This window comes from Punica granatum, chromosome 3 (genome assembly GCF_007655135.1).
Source record: "Punica granatum isolate Tunisia-2019 chromosome 3, ASM765513v2, whole genome shotgun sequence".
Taxonomy (NCBI): domain Eukaryota; kingdom Viridiplantae; phylum Streptophyta; class Magnoliopsida; order Myrtales; family Lythraceae; genus Punica; species Punica granatum.
The window spans coordinates 9,808,844-9,831,916 of NC_045129.1; the positions used below are offsets into that span (position 1 = coordinate 9,808,844).

A 23,073-nucleotide genomic window follows, 5' to 3' on the forward strand; every position below is an offset into this window, starting at 1 on the left:
TTATATCAATGTTTTCGAGTGAGGAGACATTCTTCGAGTCACTATATCAGATGGGTTTCTGCCACTATAGAATTTCCCCAAGTGCTCTCTGTCTTCTTCCTTTCTCTTTATAACTTGATTAGTACAATTAATCCCTTCAATGAGGTCATTACCGAATCTATAATACTTCCTACTAAGCCACATCTCTATGACTAGCATGTTTAGACTTACCTACTCTATGGACTAATATGGTGTTTCATTTGCTCAATTGGTACCGGGGGGGACAAAATAACACTCATTATCAAAAAAAAGGAAAAAAAACAATAGAAAGTATCAATCTCCTTTTAGGGAAGTTCGCGCAAATTAGTTATTTTTTCAAAGAGTAGTTGGACACATACTATGTTCTACTCCTGCGCCTTTAACTTGGTATGATCAACTACATGAATTCCGTGAAGTTGTCCATACCCAGCAAATTTTCATAGGCTGCGAGAGTTTTTCTCTCTTTTTCTTTTCTAATAATTAATATTAGAGTTAATTTCACTGTACAACACGATATTTTAAAAATTTTTCACCGCATAACACATATCATATTAATTTCACCAAATTGCACAATATTTTAAAATTTTTTCATGACATAGTACGGTGTCAATTTTCCGTCAATACGCACCCTTATTACTATATGTGCTACATTGTGAACATTTTTAAAGTTTCTAGCTATATAGTGAAAAAAATTAATACCATATGTGCTATATTGTGAAATTTTTTTAAATTTCATGCTATAATGTAATAGTTTCAGGGCCCACAAAAAGTCCAGATGTGCAAGGTGGGCCCACAACATCGACCACGTGAACTCTCCGTTAAGGAATTGACGAAAAATTAATGTCATGTTATGCCTTGAAAAACTTTCAAATATTGTGCAATTTGGTGAAATTAATACAATATATGCTATGTGGTGAAAATTTTCAAAATATTGTGTTGTATGTCGAAATTTACCCTTAATATTATCATGTCTCAGACTGTTAGTGACTTCTCATGTTAATAAACATGACAAATTGCACTTTCCTCTCTTATGATACTGCTAAATAATTCACCCATTATTAAGAAAGAATGATACTCCACCTCATTCTTAATAAAATAAAACCCATTTACCTTATTGACCTAATAAAAAAAAGTTCTTTTAGTCCTCGATCTTTAATGACATTTTCATTTTTGTTCTAATTCATTTTTTTCAATAATATTCTCAAAGTGTCACGGTATATTTACTTTGTCTCTTGCAATTTGAATTCAAGTCCAGTCCATTGGCATGCAACATGAAGGTCGATAAATCTTGTAAACATTGAAAATACGGTTAAACAAAAAAAGAAATTAAATAAGAAAAGGAGTGTAGTGCAATGGTTAACACCCTCACTTGGTAACCTAGAGGTTCCAAGTTCAATTTTCATCAGTAGGACTACCTATGTCCCTTTATTTAGATTTCATTTTCATTTCCTTATACTAGGTAATGAGCCTCTTATTGTAACCGAAAAAAAAATAAAAAAGAAATTAAATAGGATAAATAGTGAAAAAAAAATTAAGGTTAGGGATCAAAAGAGAATTCTTTTTTTTTTCTCTCATTAAGCCAACATGGCCAATCAAGTGGAGCATCAGTTTTTTTGTCAAGTACGTTATTGAGTGTTAACATAGTCTCAAGGGAGGGGTTTACCCTACTAAATATTCTTCCACACATATGATCCCCGTTATGGTCTTCTTTCCTTTTGCCCTTCCAAGTAAGTCGGCGAATCTTGTCTCATTGAGTCATTGGATCATTTTCCTCATTCGAGAATCTCCTCCCATCTTCTTTTCCATCTCCAAGAGTAATAAGGACCAATTTGATTCCATTTACGAATCATCATCGTGACATGTGGAGCACGATAGTAATAAGTATGGGTTAGTTCAACAGAGCCATTAGATCATGTACAATGATGGTCTCTTTTTTTCTTTTTTTTTTTACTGAATAAAAAGGCTAGGTCGGGTTATTAGTCCACTGTAACTATCCGAACTAAGGGAACCTAACCACTACGGAATGTTCCTCTCACCATAACTCGCTAAGACTTAGCCCAACTTGGTCACCGCAGCCCCACCAACACATTAATGAATTAAGTCCAAGGCCCAATAGATCAAATATCATGGGTCAGCCACCACCAACCCCTAATACACCCACGTAATGGCAGTTCTATGTCCTCAATAAGGTTCGAACTCGTAATGTTCAACTTGAACGCTTGGAACTTAATCACTAGACCACCGTACTGATGATTACAGTGGTGGTCTCTCAATGGATCTCTAATATGAGTCCACTATCTGTAAGCGCCACATCAAAGAGTGACTCGATGACTCAAAAAAAAAAGAGACTCGGAAATCCAGTGGTCAGTCTATGATGGGCCTCCATTGTGGTCCCACAATTTTTATTTAAAAATAAACAAAAGAAAAATATATTGCTCTAAATGAAGTTCATTGCCCGTCACGTGGCCTGGAACAGCGGGCTGCTTCTTTGTTAAAAGAAAAAAAGAGAGGTGGGAGGAGGGGACTGTTGAGTATAGCAACTGCCATGTGGGGCCTACGCTCGTTGCGTCTCTCACTTCTCTCACGGGAAACGTGTCCAATGGCGCATCTCTCCCAGTGCCATGTGGCAACGGAGACACACCGAGAGACGCCATTGGACATGATCTTAGGTCGTGGACAATTAGCCATAGCACGATCATGTTATTTTCCCTAAGACAGGCAATTAAGAAATTTCTCATTTTCCCCAACATAGTCCATTAGCACGACAGTCGGTTTAAGCTTCTAATATTTAGTTGACATATGAGGGCCCTTCTGAAACACTTGAATGAGTCACTATCTGCGTGATAACAGACCGCTCAGATTTAGCTGCCCAATGGGTTAATGGCCCGACACGCAAAGGCTTGGTCCATGCACAGCCCCATCGTGTTGGACCCGTCTTGTGCAATTGACCGCTTTGAGATATGATGAAAAAAAAAAAAAAAGACTCAAAAGCAAACTTAGATGCAGAATCTCTAGTTGGTTAATCAGTAGACGGAATGCTCTATAAAGATTCTAAAATTAATACTTCCCTGCCAATTTAATTTGCAGTACGAGCTTTGATCGGGGGGAGGGACTAATTGAAATTGCTTGCGAAAAATAGGATAAGCTGATATCGAACATGATTCAGTCCTTGAGCTCTCAGTGGGAGTATATTGCTCCGCAGACTAGTTAGCCGGGATTCAGACTCATCGACAAAGAGGATACAGCACCAGACAGTTCTAGTATCATATACTCGGATGAAGCAAATCGGGGGACTCGCTATGAACTGCGAGATGCAGAAACTTAACATACATCTCCCAAGAGCTAAACGATGACGATGCTCAGAATCAACGCTAGCGAGAAATGACCGCTTGACGATACAAATATATAGTCATAATATGTTGATATATATGCTGATATTTCACTAGTCGCAAGGGAAGCCCAAAGATTAAATCCTTAACCCATCTCATACTTATTTAGACAGAACGAGCAAGCACCTAATAATGGCTTTGATATCCACCCGGGCATTCATAGATCAGATCTACGGTTTCAGTAATTCAGATCTCTTACTTGAACGACAATACCGGACGATGATCACTGCCCGAGCACCCGAGCATTTCCATTCGATGAGAATGACCTCTTCATGGAGATGAGCTCCTTGGGCAGGGAAGGCCCAAACGAGCAACTTTTCACCATTCGGTAGAAGCTAGACCTTCCACTTGCACCAATTCTACTCTTCTTGGTGTTAAGGCTTGAGTTCTTCACCTTCAGTGCTTGCCTCCTTGAGCTGCCCCGACTCCGATCGCACATTGCAACCGACACAGCACCGTAGATCTCCGCGGCAGTAGGAGAATCCAACGAGAACGATCTCCTCACCTGTTGGTTTATCTCTCCCACGAACCGATGCTGATCTCCCAAGTCGCTCACTATTCGGAGTCCACACTTCCCCGGATCAGGCAAAGCCATAATTTTTCCTCCGTCCTCTATTCGTGGTGAGCCACACTCGATCGTGTTTTCACCGGCCCCAACATCTCCTACCCGACTTATGCTGAGATTACTACTTGTCACGCTGATTCCGTGATTGTGCAAATTCTCTTCTTCGATCGGTCCGTTAGAACTTGAACTAACTGCGCTCGGCACTTCAAGGCTTGCCTGATCCGTGCCACCGGCTCTTACAATCGGGGCACGGCACAAGGGGCAATTCGTGTGCGACTGGAGCCAGGTATCGATGCACGGGACGTGGAACCCGTGGCTGCACTTGGGAAGAAGCCGGAGGCTCTCGTCGTCCCTGAATTCACCGAGGCAGACCGAGCACTCAGTTCCCTCAATCAGCCCTTCCCCTGCTTTGTACTTGAACACCGCAATCGACTCGACAACCGACCGGTCGAGGCCAACCGTGCGGATGTGCCATATGGGGTGGTCTAACTGGGGCCCCTGCTCCTCGTCGAGAAAATCCTCCTGGGTGTGGAACAAGATCGGCGGGTTGTCACTCGGGCTTCTTGTTCTTGAATGATTATTGCTAAGGTTCCTCTTCCGGAAGTACCTTGCAATTATCAAGAACAGAAGAGCGCAAAACAGAGAAGCCCCGATCACGATCCCCACGACCTCCCCGCTATCGGGGATCGGTTTTTTTGGCGGGCGCTCGTCAAAGCAATTAATGCAAAAGACCACTGTCGTTGTGGGGTGATCGGGCGGACTTGGGGGATTGGGACGTAGCAGTCTTCTGTTCGGGGAAGACATTTTTACAGGAACAGAGCATGGAGATTATCCAGAGGAGAAGGAGGAGAAGGGTCTGCTCGATTTCCAGCAGACACTGAGATTTTGCTGGAAATTTTTGGTTAACAACTCAAAATGGAAATGGCATTATTGATTTTGAGGATTTTCTCTTGGGCTATTGCTTTCAGAAGAAGACTTGACTTTGAGCTATTCACTGCACTTACCGGGCAGCTTCGCGTCGTTTTGTTTCTATGTTTCCTTAATAGTCATGAAAAGCACCCCTGGGATTGATTTCTTCCACGCGTTTACGTCTTCGTCGGGGTTGGCATGATATATTTGGGATGAACCATTGATCCGACCTCATCGGGGCAGAATCGTAATACAGAAATTAGCTAGGAAAATTTGCTGGGAACGCACGAAAATACGAAAAAAAAAGGTTAATTTTGTGTGAGCTTAGTTCGGGAATATTAAGATAATTGGCGGTGTCTTTCTCGAATAATTGTCTGCACTTTGCACATCAACGGCAAGCAAGTTCATTTCGAGCTTGAGATACAAAAGGATGCTGCTTGCGTTTGCCATCGCTGCAGCTGTATTCAAGCTTTCCAACTAGAGCCAACTCATTCTCGTGACCATTCTGGTGATCGCACCGATTAAACAAGATTTTCAATTCCCGTAACATTGGCTCTATAGCACTGAATCTCAGATTCCTGCGTGTTGGTCAAGGAGTCGAAGTCGCTGGTGAAGCCAATAATAGACCCTATGCCCAGTCCTCCGTACGCAACCAGCTCTCTGATCGGCTGAGCTTTTGCTGTTTGTGCCGACTCTGAAAGGATTCATATTCTGTACAAGTTTGATAGAACTCTTTTGGTACTAAATTAGTAAATTTCTATTGCCAAAAATAAAGTATCATTTTCAGAGAACAAATATTAATATCTGCAGCGTAGATCTAATAACTGCTAATTTGACAGTTGAATGAATCCGAAGAGAATTCATGACTCATTGTTCCCGCATATTTTTTGTCAATAACTTCCAGCAGTTGTCGAAAACGGGGTCAATAAGGCACCGCCCTACATGCCTATAATCAGACATCCTCGGAACCGGCAGCACTTGAACTAGCACCATTCTCTGGGCCATATACATGTCCCATTTTCTGGCGCTTTGTCTCTATATACCTTCGATTCTGGGCTGTTATCGGTGTCAACAGTGGGACTCTCCCAGATATTGCTAGGCCGTAACCCTTAAGGCCGGCGTACTTTGAGGGGTTGTTAGTCATCAGCCTCATCGTGCGTACACCGATATCTCGTAATATCTGCGATCAATTAGTCATTTCACCATCAGGCACAGAATCAAATGCAAGTCGAAGAAACTTCAGCACAATGGACACAAGGAGGGGACTGGACAATAATACAAGTTCAGATTCCTCTGGTTAGACTACATCTATCACAACCATCAATTGTCACGATACGAACAACAAATTAAAGTGGGGTCTGATCGGGGCTGAAAAGAATCTTTCCGGGACCGGTCCAGGGAGAGTGTCAGCCACGAAATCTTTAGGAAGATGACAAATTCTCGGAGTCAAGCATGATCTGACATGACAACCGAATAGACAATTCCTCTTTACGAAGCATTCATACAAACTGAGTTGCTAGCCATTGTTAATTGTCATTTACGGAGATTGCCGTGCAATCAACAACAAGGAACAGTTATTGTTACTTAATGAAAGAGAATCTCTACTAGAATACGTGAAGGCAAAATTCTCCTGAAACATACCTGAGCACCGATTCCATATTCCCTAGAATCGACTGGCAGGCCGAGTTCCTCATTAGCTTCGACAGTATCACACCCTTCATCCTGCAGGTTGTAGGCCCGAAGCTTGTGGCCCAATCCAATTCCTCGGCCTTCATGTCCTCGGAGATAAACTAAAACTCCTCTCCCAGCAGCCTCAATTTGTTTCATTGCGAGCGCCAACTGGTTACCGCAATCACATCGAGCTGACCCGAATATGTCACCTGTTAGGCATTCAGAGTGGACTCTCACGAGAATATCGCGCCCATCTCCAATCTCGCCCTTTGGAAACCAGAGCAAAACAATCCAATTATGAAATATCATCAACTTTATTTCAATATGCACACCAATATCATAAAAGGCTCCAAATTGTAGAACCATTAGTACACTTCTATGACGTGTCTCAATTTTCTTTTCAGCTTAAAGCATCCGCAAGACTATCTTGATTCACCAAATGTAATGGCATTTAACTTTGTAACTGGAGTGCTTATATGTGCAAATAAGTCAACTACTTACTTTGACCATTGCAATATGCTCAATACCGTCAAGCAGTGATCTATAGCAGTAGGCCTGGAAAGGGCCCCACATTGTCGGTATTAGGGAAACAGCAGCTCGCTCGACCAGTTTATCTCGTTTTCTTCTATATCTGCGAAAGTATTGCATACACCATAGAGCGAGATACTGAACATTTCGATAGAAAGCAAAGCAAGAGTAATAATATTGATTGAAACAAAGCACTAAGGCAATCAGGATATGCATAATGTCACATAGTATCATCCCATCCTCTTAATATAAATTGATAGTTTGCACAATCTACTCTGACAATCTATCTCTTCAAGTCCCCAAGAAAAACTAATTTTGATAACACCATAATGCAGGAGATTTTGATAATTTTATAAGTCAACATTACTGCTAAAGTACCTGATCAGATCTGCAATAGAAATGATTTTCAAGCCCTCAGCCTGTGCAAATTGCTGTAGCCTTGGCAATCGAGCCATGGAACCATCATCATCCACTACCTCACATAACACCCCAACTGGGTCCTGGCCAGCCAACAATGCAAGATCCAGGGAAGCTTCGGTGTGCCCTGCCCTTTTAAGAACCCCTCCCTCCCGATATTTTAGGGGGAAAACATGACCGGGACGGTTGAGATCTTCCGGTCGCGAATCTCTTGAAGCAAGAATCAACACTGTTTTTGCTCTATCACAAGCAGAAACACCAGTCGTAGTCCCACGTTTTGCATCCTTAGAGAAGCCAAAATACGAACTTAGTGCTAACCTCAACTTCACGATTCTTTGCATACCAAATGATTAACCATCTAAAATATGAAGTCTGCAAATAATTCTGCATTTTTTATAATATCCAAAGAACCTATTACTAGTCCTTATTATGCTTCTCAAAGAGTAAATCATAGTAGCATTTGACAGAACCAGCGGTTAGACTTCTATAAGTTAGGATTCACACCACTGAGACCATAAAAGCGGTAGAAAGTTTTTCCTGATTCTCTTTCTGCGGCACCATCAAGGGAAGCTGCAGTCTCTCGAGGTCTTCTTCTTTCATGCTCACGCAAACTATCCCAGTTCCATGCTTGACTATGAAAGCCATAGACTCAGGTGTCACCAGCGAGCCTGCCATTATAAGGTCTCCTTCATTCTCTCTGTCTTCATCATCCACAACAATCACTAGCTGCATCAGTATATGCAGAATTAGCAAAATACAACTTTTAGATCCTGCAAGTTTCTAGGGAACTAAAATAATTTTACCTCTCTCTCCCCTTTTTCCTCCCTTTGGAAAACAGAGAAACTAATGAAAAACCACACTACATGTTCCAACACATCTTGGTGTCGAGGTCTTTGTATAGTTTTTTAAGAAAAGACAACTTGAAAAAATGGAAGTGGTTTCCCAACTCTCTGAGGCAATGGCTCCTTTCTTGACATGAAATGTGTCTAAAGTACTCTTTCTTCCGTGACTTTGTCAATAAACAAGAGAAAGCTTCAAAGCTTCAGCCAAGAAAACTTATTTCTCGAGTATAATCTCAGCCATTATTAGGAATTACCTCAGTTTTTAGCATCTATTCAAACAAAAGGGAGTTGGAACACTATCTGATAACCAGGCAGAATACACTGAAAATTGCTCCGAGCTCAAATCCTGACCTTTCCCTGACGTATATCCTCAATGGCCTCCGGGATTGAGTTAAATCCCTTGGTAGGCTGGTCCAAGTCGTATTCATCATCTGGGGAAAAGAAACCACTAGTTGTCGAAGTTATCTCAGCTGCTAGAGTTCCAAATGATAAGGAATTGGAATTTATATGAATAGCAGGAGGTTCCTTTGCCGGCGGTTCTTCTATGAAGGCATTACGCGTAGCAGCCCCATTAGTATTAGGATAAGATAAGAGATCACCATCTCCTGAGATTAGTGCATATTTAGCTCTATCGACTTTCTTCAATCCAATACACGATTTCTTCAGAATCCCAAAGAACTGATCTGACTTGAAAGCATTGGGCGTGTACAAGTTTGCACGATGCAGAAACGTATGGCCTCTGGGGGGAAAAAAATAATTGTCATTACGTGCTTAAACAGCAGTACAAGGAAGATTCACCTTGACCAAAAACCAATCATCACCTGCTAACTTTTGCATTAATATCATGAGCATAACTTTTGCATAATGCATGTACAGGCAACTCTCAACTATTTAAGCTTTAGTACTGATGTGTATTTATTAGGTTGCTTAGTACCAAACACCATCAGAATATCTCAATCACCAAATACAAGAAATTACTTAACATTTGAAGTCCTGTCGCAGAAGACAGAAGGGGCTCATTCACCACGTCTTACTCGATTTCCACATGTTGGGTCTCAAAAGTGTCAACTAGCCAATGTGAGCGGAGTATAAATGATTGCATAAATTCCAGATACGGTTCTATAGTGGAAGCATCTAAATGTGCCAGCACTGTGCAATTTGAATATCCATAGATAAGCCAGCGGTATGCATTTCTTACAGGATGGTCTGATGGAGACAACAAAGTGCCCATCAAACAAACCAACCCGACAAACCTTCCATTCGAAAAAACTAGGACAACCCACTGTCAACCCAACAGAAACTTGGCAATTCTCTGTCTTTGTGAGCTGACAGAACAAGAATGATCCAACACAAGAATTTCCATTTCCTTAACTTAGACCAATATTGTCCCGCCAAATTCAAACTATATTTGTGTGATCATCAGAGTGAACAACAACAGAGGCTGAATTTTTTACAGCTAAATTCTACATCTTGCCCAATAAACAAATCCGGAAAACATTGAGAGATTGAAACCCGCCGAAGAATGAACGAATTAGAGATAGAAATGGAGAGAGAAAGAGGAACATACCGCAAGCCATAGCAGGCCATGGATGAACAGTGATGGGCGCCGAGCGAAGCCATTATCTAGTCCAGAGCTTCGTTTCTTTTCTCTTTCGATCACACTATTATTTTATTTATTATTACTTTTTCTATTTTCTACTTCTAGATAAATGACAGAAAATTTTTAATAAAAAAGAAAAATATATATTCCTAAGGCTCCACGAGCCCGTCCTTTCATTGGGCCTTCAAGCCCAAACAAATATACATTGGGCCTCAGATGGGCCCCATCCTTGTTTTTTTTTTTTTCCATTTCTGCTATGCGAAAATTTTAAGCAAGTAATTGGCAATAAAAGTATCGTGTTTGTTGCGCTAAGTTGAAGTAGGAAGATGACGGTAGTAACTCGAGTAAATATAGATATAGCGCAAATGTCGTGTATTAATATGTGGAGCGGCAACATTGTTATGTTATAGCATGACAATGACTTGCACTCGTCTTCATTTGCAAAATGACTATCAATTCAAAGTTAATAAGATGATAATGATAATATAATAAACTAAAATAATATAAATTAATTGAATAGTGAGAGTTGGGAGAGGGGCGGAGATGGGGGGTGTAGGGTGGTTTTCATCAATTTACTGAAAGTAAGGGGATATTAGAATGCATGGGTAAAACAATTAGGGAAATAATTTCAGCTTCATTCACAATATTTTTAAACTCTTTCAGCTTCCTAATAATTTCATTCGCGTGGCCATGCGTTGTATCTCTTCTATCAACCATTGACCTCTTTTTGGAGCTCTCTAGATTAAAAAATCAGCCTCGATGAATCTAGAATAATCTTCTCTCCTAATACCACCAATAGAATGAGAAGTAGAGCCACTCATATCCTAGCTAACTGAGAGTCCCTTGATCTTCCTAAATATCGGGGTTTCCCACGGATATGTCCGCTGCTAGTTCTTCCTCCTTTTTCCTTTCTCATTGATAAATTTAAAGAAAAAAATTGATAAATTTAAAGAAAAAAATAGATGGTTGGAAAGCTAGCCACCATTCCTTTGCAGGGGGGAACCATTCATGTTAACTCGGTGCTTTCATCTATTCCATCTCATACCATGCAATGCACTTTTGTCACTCAAGCTGTTTGCAATGTCATTGATCGTCTTAGTTTTCATAACTTCCTTTGGGATCCACGAAAAACCATAAGAAAATCCACTTGTGAAGTTGGGATAGATCACTCTCCCCAAGGATGGGGGTGGCCTTAGCATCCCGCGTGTGGGGGGGAGTAATCTCGCCCTCTTAAGAGGTTTTTCTCGGACAGCACGGGAAAGATAAATAGACCTTGGGCTCGAATCCTTAGGATAAAGTACATTGATAATTAGATCTCCGCTTGTACTGCTAACTTTTTAAACAAATTTGCCCTTAAAGCAAGTTTGCAAATATGCTCTTTGGGCAGCATATAGGTGGTCGGTAATGGTCGAGATATCAACGTTTAAACGATTGTTGTTTGAGCCGCTCCATCTGCCCTCAAAAGTTTCTTATATACTTGATGTGGATGGCTCTTGGGAATTGAGACGACTATCTTTTGAACTCCCTGGATATAGGAGACGAATTGAGAAGCATCCCTCGTAATCTCTTGGGGGAGAGCGGCCAGGATTGCTTGGTCTGGAAATACTCTCCTACAAGTCGCTTCTCCACAAAAACGACCAATGCATTAGCATGTGGTCGCCCCGCGAGAAATACTAAATTAGATTGGCGCTTGATCTAGAAGATCCAGACCATCCTACGCATTCAGTCCTTTCTCCAGTTTGTATGTCATTATAGGCTTCCAACTGCTGCTCACTTATCAGCACGAGGCTTTAATATCTCGCTCAGCTGTAGCATTTGCAGTGACCCAGATCAAACCATACCGCATATCCTCAATGAATATGAGGTGGCGCGAAAGTTTTGGGCTGAGCTGAGTATTCCTACGTCAAAAAGAGGAACTGTCTCTCTCCCCATTGTGGAGTGAGTAAATCTAAACTGCAACTCTTATGAGTCACTTCCTTAATATCCTATGGAAGATCATTTTCCCTTACGCAGTTTGGCTTCTTTGGAAGCAAAGGAACAAGTATGTTTTTTTATCTTACTTTTCTTCATGGGCAACTACATCAATAACTGCCTTGAGCTCTCTGCTGAGTTCTTCTCTTCAACTTGTATTACGATAGCTTGAGAAAGGATTGTTGTGCCAGTCTCACCTCACGGTGCCTCCCACCCGAAGGATGGATAAAGCTGAATACCGATGAGTCGGCGGTGGGTTCACCCGGCAAAGCTGGCGCGAGAGGCATTCGTCGAAAACATTTAGGAGGTTCGGTCCATGGATTCCATAGATCCTTAGTATTACAAAGAGCTTATTTGCGGAATACTGGGCACTTCAGGATAGGCTTATCCTAGCTCACAATTTAGGCATCCAATTTCTCATTATAGAATTGGATGCCCAGATAATATGTGACATTTATTTCCGGATCCTTGCATGACAATCTATTTCTCATGCCTATCTTATTTGATTGTAGCAACCTCCTACGAAGACTGGTGGACTTAAGGTTTCCCACACTTTCCGTGAAGCAAATATAGTCGCAATTTTCTTGCCAAGACTACCCGTGATGACTACTTTAATATAGTGTATTTTGATTTCCCACCTCTTGGGGTTTGAGATATTTTGTTTGCTAATGTAATTAGTATTGTCACCACTTGATTTACTAGTTGTAACCGAATGCCTCCGGAGACTCGTTAATTAGTATATTAGACTCCTCTTTTACCCAAAAAACAAAGAAAAAGAAACACAAAGAAGTATAGAAATTTTACTTACAAAAATTAAACTCAGAGTCCTCGTGGTTTATTAGGATAAGGGGGGCCTTTACTCTCGGTGGGTTACGGGCTGAAGCCCAATTAGGCCTTATGATTTAGATATACTCGACCAGTGATTAATACGCCATTTTACCCGTATGTATAGTCTTAGCTACTAGCTAGTACCATAAACAAATAGAATGGTCCTTAATCTATTACTGCTTTAAATATATGGAGTGTTTTTTTAGTAAACTAAATATATAGAGTTCAATAACGTATTTATCAACTTTTCATAATTCTTTTCTTACTTTTCGATATACGGACAATGCATATTTCAATTCCTATTCCATATTTTTTTGGATATACCTACAATGCATATTTCAATTCCTATTCCATATTTCAATGCGTATAGACCTTTCTTAGAAGTTCAATATATTTAGATAAATTTTAATTTATTTCATGCATTTTAGACTATTTTTATCCTCCATTGTATATATAAAATAATTTTAATTCCGTTGTTTCGGTGTATCGATTCGAAATTTAATTTTTAGTTTTCTTTATTTATGTTAGTTGCGTTCTTCAACTATTTTTTTTTATTATTATTCATTTGCTAAAAGTTTGCTTATATCGATTATCAATGATAAAATAGAAAAACCAGTAAGTCGAACAAGATTGGTACACGTAAGTCAAATTATAAAATCCTCAACTATCGTCATATGACTTTTCATGTATAAGAACTAATAAATTCAAAAAAGTTCATATTTACTGGTTTAATTTAAATAAATTTTCCCACATATACTCTACATGCTCGGTTCATGAAGGTAAGATATTCTTCTACATTCCTTGTGAACAAGGATTTGAAACATTAAACGATCTCTCGTTAACTAAAAAACTTTTCTCGAATTTCAATATTTAATATATTAAATGACCTATAAATATTACAGTGGCTTCATTTTTTGAACTATTTTCTTCGTATTATTTCTTCATGCATCTTACCTTAACATGTTTCTCTCGCAATAGATATTCTATTATATATTTTAAATGACGCCTATCTCTATTATACCTTTTATTCATATTATGTATGCATCATCTATTTTCCATGATATATATATATTTATTTTCATCGATAATAATAATCTCTTCAAATCAAGTTATTTCTCCTTATATTGCAAATTTGTTCTTCGTAGTTTTATTGGATGATTTTTCCCTTTTTACTAATAATATTATATATTTCTAATTACCGTATTTTTTATAATTTAATATACAATTAAATCTTTCGTTTCTATATTAATATTTAAACACACATGAAAATTATAACAAAACACCATGCAATAGCGAGAGCTCCACTTTGATAGTTGTTTATTTAGATTTTGTTGATTTTTAGTTATTTTATTCTTAACAGATTATTTGTGATATTTAATAATAAATTAAAATAAATGATAAATATTAGAAGTTTTATTTTTAACTGTTTTCTTAATTCGTGAAAAGGATTAAAAATTCTCTAAAAAAATTTTTTAAAAAAATTACATTACTTATAAAATGACTTCTCAAACTCACAGAATGCGCAAATCTGTACCTACTGTAAGATAAATCCTTGCACTCATTATTTGAGTAACAATTTACAAATAAATATATATAATAATTTTTTTACATAATAAACATATTTTATAATAGGGCTAATTACATAAAAAAAAACGCGACTTTTACACTTTTTCTTAAATATAGTATGACCTTTAAAATATAACACATAGAGGCACGACATTTGCATTTTTTCTAAATATAGCATGACTTTTGCATTGTAGCATATAAATGCACGACCTTTGTAATTTTTTCTAAATATATCACGACCTTTAAAAAATAACACGGAAATGCACGACTTTTAGGTTGAGTTGTGATTCTAGCACGGCGTCAATTATTCTGTCAAATGTAAAGATTACAGCTAGCGGGAGTTAACCATTTAATATAGCACAACATGATTGAACGAGTGGTACCTAACACCGTTAGCTACATATTAGTTGTTATCTTCCAATCATGTTGGGTTTACTCATCCAATCATATTCTGTTACGTGGCACTGTTACCAGTACATTAGCTGTTATTGTTAAAACTTGACTAAATAATTTACATTATGCTAAATGCGCAACTAAATCTAAAAGTCGTGCTATATTTAGGAAAAAAATGCAAATGTCGTGCCCTTTTTTATGTTATTCTCCAAATGTTGTGCTACATTTAGGGAAAATACAAAAATCGTATTTTTCTGTACTGTTTTTTAAAGATCGTGTTATATTTAGGAAAAAGTATAAATATCGTATCTTTTTAGATAATTTAACCTTTTCTAATATATCATCCAATTTCTTTTTTTTTTCCTTACAGTAACGTCCCCACATATAAGACAAATTCTTCCAATGACTAGTGATCTATAACTAGATATATATGTATCATGGCGTAAACTGGCAATTTCGTTCCTGACTTACGCATATTGCATCATCTGAGTTCCTGAAAAAAATGTTTCATCGAATTCATCCCTGGTCACATCGAAGTCGTCCCTGGTCACATCGAATTTATTCCTGGTAACATCAAGTTTGTCCCTCGTCAAATCAAATTCGTCCATAGCCACATCAAATTCGTTTCTGGACACATCGAATTCGTCCCTAATAACATCAAGTTCCTCCCTGATTACATCAAGTTCATCCCTGGGCACATCGAATTCATCCCTGGTCACATCAATTCGGTCTTCTGTCACATCAGTTTGGTCCTTGGTAACATCAAATCCATCCCATGGTCCTTTGCCGTTATAACTCCGTGAGAGATCCAGATTGATGTATATAAAAAAGGTCCTTACATATCAAAAAGGTTCTTATGTTATTAATCAAAGACGAGAAGGAGTGATAAAAGAGGGGACAAAAAAAAAGGGGAATAAATTGAACAGTTACATAGAAGGACGATATTGATGAATACGATGTTTTCCGTCCAGTGTTAACGATAGATTTGACAGAGGGATGGATTTGATGTTACTGAGGACCAAATTGATGTGACCAGGGACGAATTCGATGTGCCCAGGGATGAACTTAATATGACCAGGGACGAACTTGATGTTACTAGGGACGAATTCGATGTGTCCAAGCACGAATTTGATGTAACTAGGGACGAATTTAATGTGATGAGGGACGAACTTGATATTATCAGGGATGAATTCGATGTGACTAGGGACGACTTCAATGTGACCAGAGACGAATTCGATGTGACATTTTTTTCAGGGACTCAGATGATGCAATATACGTAAGTCATTGACGAAATTGTCAATTTACTCATGTATCATGTATTAATAAACACATTTTTAAATATGTCACTCAATTTCCTTTTAATTCTTTATCTTTACATTTATTATACCTATTTGTCTCCTATTTTACTTAAATAAAGAAACATAGGTCTCACATTTCGCCAATATGTGAATTTACCATACCGTACCGTACACATTTTTTTTTTCAGTATTTATAGTCATCTTTTTCTTTAGGGTTTTTTTATCATTTTTATTTATTTAGACTTATCATTTACTTCCTATATGTTCTCATTTATTTTCTAATTTTAACTATTAATGAAAGAAATTTTAGAATTCATATAAGACCGGAATAAATTCAAAAGTAACGAAATAATTTACTATCATTTGAATAATGAAAAATATAGATTTGATGTGATTTCGTGCATTCTTGTAATTATTATAATTTATATTGTAAGGATATATACACTACAAGTGACATTATCTTCATGTAAAATGCTCGTGATCAGTTTACTAATTAAATATAAAAACAAACTTTCATCTCGAAATTGAAGGTGAAATTACCCAAACAAGGAGAGAGTCTATTTTACTTTGAAAAGTATACTCTCTTTTTTTTTTGTGAATTAATGAGAGCCAAGGCTCGAGAAAAGGACAACAACAAAATAAATAAAAAATTACATCATACAAAAAGCAGGGTAAGGAGGCCCCAACAGTGTCGCCAAAGAGTAGCATAGTTATACTATTCGGTGAGTTAGAGAAGAAGAATTTTCCAAGTGGTAGCTGAGTCACCAAACAAGCCATCCAATCTGCACAATAGTTACCTTCCCTGAAAGTATGTTGAATCTCGATATACCAATCCCGCTTGAGTAAACCTTTAATAGCCTCGAGTAGGTGGGCTAATTGTGGAGCGCGGACTTAAGGAGATCATATACCGTCTCCGAATCAACCTCCAAAATTAACTGCCTGTGTCCAAGGTCTCAAGCATGCCCCAAACCAATGAAAGCACCCCAAAGTTCAGCCATCACGACTGAGGACATTTCTACTTTATGTGCAAAACCACTCACCCATATCCTGTACGTCGCAATCCCGAATAATACCATTTGTACCTGCGGGACCTGGGTTCCCCTTTGATGCATCATCGGTATTAAGCTTAAGCCACTCATGGGAAGGCTTAATCCAAGAGATCCATCGCCACTCCTGAGGGGATTTAGAATGCTTACCAGTCGAATTGAAAAGTACAGTTAGATTTGACATATTTGGCATATATATAAAGCATATAGTTCCCACTTCTCTATGTAAGATTAAAAGTGGAGCGAAATTTGAGTTAAAAGTTGTAACAATGGAAAACAAAAACTCCTGACCCAGAAGCAAAAGAAAACACCCTTAAGTTTTTACCATATGAGTACATGAAAGCTAATATAAAGCTTAATCCAATTGCTATGCAAAAAGACCTTAAGCGATCTTTCAATATATGTGTGTATATATATATACATGAGTTTAATTACTCGATCAGAGCAATACTTCACACAAGGTTAATTACAAACAAAAATTCTTTTTATAATCTTTATCGTGGAAAAAAAAAACAAAAGCTTACTGTTTTCATTCTCATCGAAAGCAAAATCGAGATAAAGGGTAGCTAGGGGTAATTCTGAACGTGCCATAAGTCTTCCACGCAATGAACTTTCTATGATAAAATATTCCTCACGAGACAAAGCCTTTCAAAGTCTTCATAATGACTTTCTTTAATCATAGTCTATATGGGCAACGCTTTTATTTCCTTTCTTTACTCAAAAATATAAAAGAGACAGCCCTAAATTTTCTTTTGTCGAAGGACATGACTCCATCGATCGACGACCGATGATGGAGTAGAGCTAGTGACTATGTGCATCCTATGAATTAAGGAGAAAAACAGTGTAGGAGCTGCAAGATTCTGCTTTCTCGTACTTTTTTCAACTTAGCCTTTGGCTTTAGACAGAAAATTTTGCAAAAGAAGGACAAAAGAAAAGAGGGAAAAAGTTGCCCACCATTAGGGTGTCTACAAACCCTAATAAAGCTCATGCCCCCACTCAAATAAATTTTCCAGTTAATTACGAATGGCCAAGCGAGTAATGAACTGTAGTATCAGCTAATGGAATTTATTTGCAAACTAAAGGTTCATAATTCATTAGAATCACTTCGTGGTCAGAACAAGTTAACGTATGAATGACATTTAGTTCCTATCAATAAATTGACAGCAAATTCGAGCGAAAATAGTATTTCCTAATTTTGTTGCTCTCTTTTTCTCTCTTTTCCTTCCTTGTCTTGCAACAACTTATTAGATTCTCAACTTTTATAAGGGGAGGGGGCCTAGGTTGGCTTGGAGGAGGGATAGCCCATCACAGAAAGGGACCAGTCCCTCTCATGCCCTATAAAGAACATGGGAGTTGATGAAAAAGCAAGTTTTCAAAGTTTATAGCTTTCCTTCCCTTTCGCGACATCTCACGTACCCCTCGCTGGCTGCCCGAGGGTTTTTTTTCTCTCTTTTATTTCTTTTTTCTTATTCTTTTTGTTGATTTTCTTTTATCCAAAATTCCATTCGATTTTTCGAAACTCAGTGAAATGCTCTGTAGTAAGTAGATTGCCTAAATAAAAAAGGGTCTCAACCTAATATGTGGACACCCCATAATCCCAGAGAAGCAAAATTCCCATATAGTTTTATATATAAGTGAAAATCATCAAGTTCATTTCTTGAGGAGCATAGCATACAAATTTTCCACGATCTAAATAAAATATATACAAATTATGAAACTTTAAAATTTTATTCCTGTAGAAATTGTAAATGCTCCTCTTGAGATAGTTTACGATTTGATTTTGCCCCTGATATGTGAAAGCTAAAAATTTTATAACTTGCCTCTACTAAATTAAGAAGGGAAGAATTTGCGTGCTAATTGAGTTTTAGAAATTGCAAAAACTAGTGGTGAAATGTTCCTTTCTATTATAGATATATATATATATATATATATATCGTCCAAAAATTTATCTGCAAGTTAAATCTTGAATTTAGTGTGGGTGTGGGAGAGAAATTTTTATTAATTTAAATATACCATTATTGCTATTTGAAAAGAATTGGAAATTAAATTTATACTATGTTTTCTAAAAGCTAGTTCTTAAAATTTTGGGAAAAGTATAGTTTGGTCCTGTAGGTTTAGTCATTCTTTTGTTTTCATCCTTTTTCTATTTTCTTTTCTATTTTCGTCCTTTACATTTTGCCGATTTTCTATTTGCAACCTTCCGTTACCTTTACTGTTAACTTGGTTGACATGAGATCAGATTCGATGCCACGTATTGAGATATGTGTCTACATCCTTATTTTAAGAAAGGAAAAATCAACAAATAATATTAATAATAAATATTTAAAAGGAAAGAAATAGGAAATAAAATTCTTATTCTTCTTCGACTGATTTTCCATTCTCGTAATAGGATTAACAGCTTACAAGATACGGAGAGGTAAGAAGAAGAACGACAACCATGGTAGCAACCTTCGACGCTCTCTGCCGCTGCTCGTGGGTGTTGGTTCACGCTTCCTCCTTCGATATCGGTAGTAAGGCCCGCTTCGTAGCTTCCGCCTCAAAAACCTGCTCATCCGTTCCCTTAATGAACACTGAAATTAGAGTTAAATCTTGACTGAGTGAAAACAAAAACGTTGAATCTTCTTTGAATCTTTTTACGGATACAAGAACAATCTCTATTTTGAGTTGAAATACAAAAATGCAAATTAATTGTTAAATGTATGATTAGTAGAAGGTGAAACATTCCTCTCCTCCCTGGGATTGATCAACATTGATGGTTGTGGATGGTCTTGTCCTCAAACGAACATAAACGAGGAGATTGGAATTTACATGAATATGTCCATTGGCAAAATTTTCGGAGATCTACTTCTCGGTTCTCACATACTTCTGTATTCTCTCTCCTCTCCAACTCTCTCTCTCTCTTTGCTCTCCCTCTTCCCAGTTTCCAATTTACGTTCCTTCCTCTTTCCTTCTACTAGCTTATGATGATTTACAAATGCAAGATTCTTATTAGCCTCTCGATGAATTACTTTTTTCGATATATATATATATATATTTTAGGGTCTGGACGGATATTTTGTTCGTATATATTTAGAGAATATTACAATAATTGTTTCTTATATGTTCACATTTTCCCCCCTTTAGTTTGAAATGAGGATGTGGCATCCATGTGTCTTATTAGATATCTAATAGGATTTCATGTAACAACACCAACGGTTAAAGTAACGGAAGGATGACAATAGAAAAAAATGAAAGTTAAAGGATGAAAATAAAAATAAAATAGAAAAAAGGATGAAAATAAAAATAAAATAGAATTACAAGACCAAAACTATACTTTTTTTTTCCTAAAATTTACCGTAAAAGTTAGTTCTTATAAAGAGTAATATTGCGTATCCGTTGGTGTAGTTTATCATTGATATTACCAATTGCTACGCATTGTTCGAACCAATTTTTTTTTCCCTGTGATAAAAGTTACCTGTGAATAAGTTAGGAGACTCTTGAATAACGGTTATTGATTAAGTTACCTATAATTAGGAATATATTATGTTATAACGTTGACGACGAAAGAATCTTATTAAATAGTTTATAGGTAATGAGACCTCGTATATAATATATAGATATATATATTATTTCAATGAATTTCATTTTCTCGTTTAAATATTTATCTATACAGTAAAAAATATTTTCCTCCGGAAAAATTTTCGCGGCTCCGTCCATATTGCGTATGTGTTAATTCATCTGGTGTATGTATATATATATATATATATATATATACACATACATATATCATCTAGCTAGCTCTTTTTATTTTTTAAATTTTGAATAGCTTAGTAGTTTCCACTCGGAGTTTTTTTTTAATAAGAAAAGTTCATGAGTTTGATAAATAATTCCACAATGAGAATTAAATTCGGAATCTCTAGTTTATTAGATGAATGCGTGTATCACTGCACTCACTCGGAGAGTTTTTTTTCGTATAGCTCGTACTGGTTAATTATCCTACATGAACGTATCTAGTGTTATCAAATAAAACAAACTAAAAGAAAAGTGCATTAGGTCCTTTTTGGAGGCTGCGATATAATATTATCTGTGCTTCATGGGTCTATCAATTTGGTCTCGTATTGCGCTTCAGCCCTGCAGTCCATCGCACATCAACAACTTCACCAATGAATCCATCTACACGTGAGTAAGATTTCTTCCTAAAAACCCACCCGTAATTTAGAGCTATGTGAGAAACCAAAGGCAGAATTATTCTCTACAATATTCAACACTTCGTTAGCATGCCCTTCAAGTATGGGGTTTAATTATAATGCTCCTACCGGTAAATTAATTCGATCCACATCGAAATGTATTGTGGGACTATTTAGGAACTCAACCTCCTAGTTAATGAATTAATCCTCCTTTCCCATCTCAACCTTACAGTGGAGAGTTGCTTGTCATAAGGAAACATACCTTTCAGGCTTAAATTCAACAGAGAGGGACTTAACAAAGATCACATGGAGGGCTACTTAATTAGCATATATCCATATATTATTATTATATCATCACATATTATAAAGAGTGTTTGTATAAAAGTTTCTTCGTCCAGTGACCAATGACACGCGTCGCGATCCTAGAGGGTAGTAGGTCTGGACCCCACGCACTATGCTGGCTGTGGCTGTCGTGAGGAAAAAGTATGACAATTTTTTTCCTAAAACATTAGGGTGTAACGTCACCAGTGGCCACATATATTGAGAACGAGAGTTTGATTCCCCGACATGCTTGCTTGTTTTTCCAACCGTGAAAATTGACTTGTTTTCCCACACTACAAAAGGAAAAAAAGGACAAACCTTCAGCCCGTTGATAACGCCTAAGGCTGTTCCCATTGCATTATGTATTATTTTTTCGGTTATAAAGGAGGTATACGAATCTTGTATTTTTTCAGAACTTCTTGCTTGTTTTTTAGCAATTTGATTTAGGTTAAGTATGTGTTTTGATGGAGAAAGTATCTCTTACTTTCATTATATATCGCTTGCAACAGATCGATAGCAAAGCGCATATTATATTCCGTAATTATACTTACTCATGTGATTACATGTCGATTAGGTGTTTCATCATGCTCAATTGCACTGTCACGTGGTACAATAGAAATATGGGATAACTCCTACGGTAACATCCACAAGCTCATCAATTGCCTTCAGTTCTTTTTTGCGAATATCACAGTGAAAATTCCCAGTATGTCCTTTTTTGACTTTTTATTCAGTATGTATCGATGGACTCATTATAACCTTCCCAGCAAAAAAAAAATGTTATCAATGTACTCATTTAGTTCTAAAGTTTAGTCCATTAGATACTTTTATTTTGTAATTGAGTATTAGCGGGTGATCATGGTGACGTTAAAAACGTAAAATATTTTTCACTTGCAAAAAAAAATTAAAATAATAATAATAATGGCTCATATCGGGCTGGATTATTGTGCCGCGGGCCAAGTTGGAGCCCTCTGGCTACTGAGCCCAAGCTTTACTCTCAGGTCTCAGACCAAATAGCTCTGGGTGGGGCCGCCGGCGAGGGCCTCTTCCTTTTAATATAGCCCGAGACATCGGGGGTGAAAAAAAATATTTGACGTCATTAATGTATACAACATCACCCGTCAAAACTCAATCACGAATAAAGCAAAAGCGTCTAACATATTGGACGGGATACGACCGTGAGTCACATTGATACTCATAGGACAAAAAACTAAAAAATGAAAAACTTATGAAACTTCCTACTGTATTTTTCTCATTTATGTTTAAAGAAACCAGGATAGCACAGTTTTTACAATAGAATTTTGCAAACGATTCTATTCCACCATATATTACCGATGGATTATTGGCGGAAGCTACGTACGTTGGGCAAAGTCATTCAGTAAATTAATAACAGGTACACTAACTTCCAACGAATTCCAATTGTTTTCCCACTTACTTTTGTCTCGGAACTTTTATGATATTATAACGTTTCCGTCAGCCGCAACTTTAAGCCGCGGAAACCCCATTATTAGCTTTGTTCTTATTATAAGTACCACGACTTCTCTCGAT

The 23,073-nt window shown here is 37.5% G+C and overlaps 2 protein-coding genes across 3 annotated transcripts; both read right to left on the reverse strand.

The window, feature by feature from the left end:
- Nucleotides 1–3,258: 3,258 nt before the first annotated feature.
- Nucleotides 3,259–4,970, reverse strand: LOC116199571 (E3 ubiquitin-protein ligase RING1-like). Its single transcript, XM_031529970.1, has one exon. It carries the CDS (start codon nucleotides 4,774–4,776, stop codon nucleotides 3,631–3,633), a length of 1,146 nt encoding a protein of 381 aa, XP_031385830.1. The 5' UTR covers nucleotides 4,777–4,970; the 3' UTR covers nucleotides 3,259–3,630.
- Nucleotides 4,971–5,601: 631 nt separating this feature from the next.
- On the reverse strand, nucleotides 5,602–10,019 carry LOC116199570 (bifunctional riboflavin biosynthesis protein RIBA 1, chloroplastic-like). 2 transcript variants are annotated; one of them, XM_031529968.1, is made up of 7 exons: nucleotides 9,907–10,019; nucleotides 8,691–9,078; nucleotides 8,002–8,223; nucleotides 7,459–7,781; nucleotides 7,054–7,183; nucleotides 6,523–6,819; nucleotides 5,602–6,061 (listed from the first exon to the last, which is right to left on the reverse strand). In XM_031529968.1, the coding sequence occupies exons 1-7, from the start codon at nucleotides 9,957–9,959 to the stop codon at nucleotides 5,834–5,836; spliced, it is 1,641 nt and encodes a 546-aa protein (XP_031385828.1). In that variant the 5' UTR covers nucleotides 9,960–10,019; the 3' UTR covers nucleotides 5,602–5,833. The 2 variants fall into 2 exon arrangements, with proteins under 2 accessions (XP_031385828.1, XP_031385829.1); XM_031529969.1 differs by lacking the exon at nucleotides 9,907–10,019 and having other exon boundaries at nucleotides 8,594–8,708.
- Nucleotides 10,020–23,073: the final 13,054 nt, after the last annotated feature.